Here is a 3,120-nt window from a genome sequence, read left to right as displayed (position 1 = left end):
CCCAAAGTGCTGGGATTGCAGGTGTGAGACACTGCTCCCAGCAACTGTTCTATTTCTAAAAGCAAATTACTATGCCAAGATAGTAATTCCAGGTTGTTTCTGGGGAGGTCAGCATTGTAAGGTTTTATTTTTTTATTTGTAAAATTTAAGATAATGATGAACATGGTAATCATAAACCTAATGAAATATTCTTTTTTGTTCTGACCTGCAGAGGCAATAAGCACTGACTAATGTCACATACCAAAAGACACCACTTCCAAAAGACACCTTTTTTTGGTAATTTTGGAAGGACTGTGATCTGTTCTGTTTTCTTCTTTTTAAGTGGAAGAAGACGATGATGATGATGACAACCTCCCCCAGCTGAAGAAGGAGTCAGAACTGCCCTTTGTTCCCAACTATTTGGCCAACCCAGCCTTCCCTTTTATCTACACACCCACAGCAGAGGATTCAGCCCAGATGCAGAATGGGGGCCCCTCCACACCCCCTGCATCACCCCCTGCAAATGGCTCACCTCCATTGCTTCCCCCTGGGGAACCTCCCCTGTTAGGGGCCTTTCCCCGGGACCACACCTCTTTGGCACTAGTTCAGAATGGTGATGTGTCGGCCCCCTCTGCCATACTCAGAACACCAGAAAGCACAAAACCGGGTCCTGTTTGTCAGCCACCAGTGAGTCAGAGCCGCTCCCTGTTTTCTTCTGTCCCGTCCAAGCCACCAGTGTCTCTGGAGCCTCAAAATGGGGCATATGCAGGACCAGCGCCAGCATTCCAGCCATTTTTCTTCACTGGAGCATTTCCATTTAATATGCAAGGTAACCCCTCATCAGCAAACAGCCTCTGCAACAGGGGAGTTGGTGTCCCGAGAGGTGGGATTTAATGAGGTATTTTGGGTATAATTACAAACTTACAGAAATGTTACATGACTAGTATAAGGAACTCCCTTTACTGAAATTCACAAATTGTTTACCTTTTGCCCTTTTACCCTGATACCCCTCAGTATTCTTTCCATTATATTTTTCCTAAGAACAAGGATATTCTCTTTTTTTTTTTTTTGAGATGTAGTTTCCCCTGTCACCCAGGCTGGAGTGCAGTGGTGTGATCTTGGCTCACTGCAACCTCCACCTCCTGGGTTCAAGCAGTTCTCCTGCCTCAGCCTCCCCAGTAGCTGGGATTACAGACGTGCACCATCACGCTGATTTTTGGATTTTTAGTAGAGACGGGGTTTCACCCTGTTGGGCAGGCTGGTATCAAACTCCTGACCTCAAGTGATCCACCTGTCTTGGCCTCCCTAAGTGCTTGGATTACAGGTGTGAGCCACCATGCCTAGCCCATTCAGTAAATATTAATTAAGCATGTATATGTGCCAAGCAAACACTTCCTTGCCTTCAGGGAGCTTGATCAAGACCCTTCTCTCCCAAACTTAACAAGACTCTTACTTTTCCCAAATTAGCAATAATTTTGTCATTGCCTCATGAAATACACCTTAAAGGAACCTGGATAATCTAATTCTAATGAACCATAATGTAGAATGTCACTCTGAGACATCAGTGGAATTGCTCCCAGCCAGCCAGATATGCTAACTTTCTGTGAGTTACTAATGCTAAGCCCAGGGCAAATCAGCTTTTTCCTAGAACCATATAAACTTTCCAGATAATTATACTTCCCAGGTTAGTGAACTAACCTTCACTATTGAACATTTGTTCCAACCTTCATTTCTGTATTTGGCTGTAAGAGCTCTGAAGATATTTATCTCAGTTCAATTAGAGAGTTGGTGAAAGAAGACGTTTCAAAACACAGGGGCAAGAAGTATTTTCCTTCCATAATATACATTCAGCTTTGGCACCTAGGGATGGATTTAGTTGCTCTGAATCTTTCATTTCTGTTAAGATGGAATTTTGCCTGCATGCTAATTATGTTTCTGTGCAGTATGAAAATAGTAGCCCTTCAGAGTGTGCGGAATTGCTTCCTCTGTGTACAATATTGAGTGATTAGTTTTACTTAAATGAGTCTGATATGTTAGAAGAGCCTGTTCTTGAAGAATTTTGGTTGTTGATATATATTTTTTAAGTACCCCAGGAATTAAAGTATATGTGCAATGCCTTATGTTTACGCAGATGAGGATATGTTTGTAGCCTTCTGGAGAGAACCAAAGAAGCCAACTTTTTAAAAATGGAAATTTGGAAATCCTTTGTGTGTGTGTTAAGGAAAGAAAAGTAAGAAGGAAAAAGAAAGTGAGCAACTGGGATTCAGACAAGAATATCTGCTGTCATAATAATAATTTAAGTGACAGAGCAAGCTGCTGATAGGAGATGGTTATTAGCCTGATAATATTGAATCTTCAGGTGGCATATGAAGTGAGTTTCCATAGTCCCTGAAAAGGAATATAGCAATATAAAAATATGTTTCAGAGACTGAGATGATCTAATGAGCAATACTGATAGAGTACACTCCACGTTACCATTGGAGTTAGCCAGCCAGTGAGCTTACCTCCTGGAGGCTATTGAAATTAAAACTCCTAGGTTAAGTTAGTTTTTCTCAGAAACCAGAAATGAGATTTAAAAACAAAATTTAAGCATATTAAATATTTTGATCATCTTCTTTGTGAAAATTTGAGATTACCAGCCCGGTTACCTGGTTCTAGCTGAACTCTAACAGGCTTGTATATACATTATTTACTAATGTTTAGAATCTGAAATCCCAAATCACCTCTCCTCTTTTTCAATCATTCTTTTCTTTGGGACAGGACTTGTTTACACTGGGCATGTAAACGAAACCATGGTCAGGTGGTTTCTTACCTGTTAAAATCAGGAGCTGACAAAGAAATTCTTACCACAAAAGGAGAAATGCCAGTCCAGTTAACCTCAAGGAGAGAAATCAGGAAGATTATGGGAGGTGAGTCTGTGTTTGGGGGGAACTTTTGATTTTGTTAGACTCATTGAAGACTTGTGGTATTATTGGCTACATTCTTAATGCTGGTCAAACAACTGTTCTATTTTTTTTCTTTCTTTTTTTTTTTGAGACAGAGTTTAGCTCTTGTTGCCCAGGCTGGAGTGCAGTGGCATGATGTCAGCTCACCACAACCTCTGCCTCCCAGGTTCAAGCGATTCTCCTGCCTCAGCCTCCC

At 41.3% G+C, this 3,120-nt stretch overlaps 1 protein-coding gene across 1 annotated transcript in view; it reads left to right on the top strand.

Moving 5' to 3' along the window:
* Nucleotides 1-3,120, top strand: part of ANKRD40 (ankyrin repeat domain 40) — a 19,281-nt gene that overhangs the window by 11,511 nt on the left and 4,650 nt on the right. Inside the window, exon 2 of the mRNA XM_011960021.1 lies at nucleotides 323-808. Within this exon, the coding sequence (XP_011815411.1) occupies nucleotides 323-808 (486 nt within the window). The remainder of the gene's footprint in view (nucleotides 1-322; nucleotides 809-3,120) is intronic.

Source organism: Colobus angolensis, unplaced genomic scaffold (genome assembly GCF_000951035.1).
Source record: "Colobus angolensis palliatus isolate OR3802 unplaced genomic scaffold, Cang.pa_1.0 Scaffold50, whole genome shotgun sequence".
NCBI classification, from domain to species: Eukaryota; Metazoa; Chordata; class Mammalia; order Primates; family Cercopithecidae; genus Colobus; species Colobus angolensis.
The sequence above is the reverse complement of the archived record's forward strand: the minus strand, read 5'-3'. Positions and strand labels throughout refer to the sequence as shown.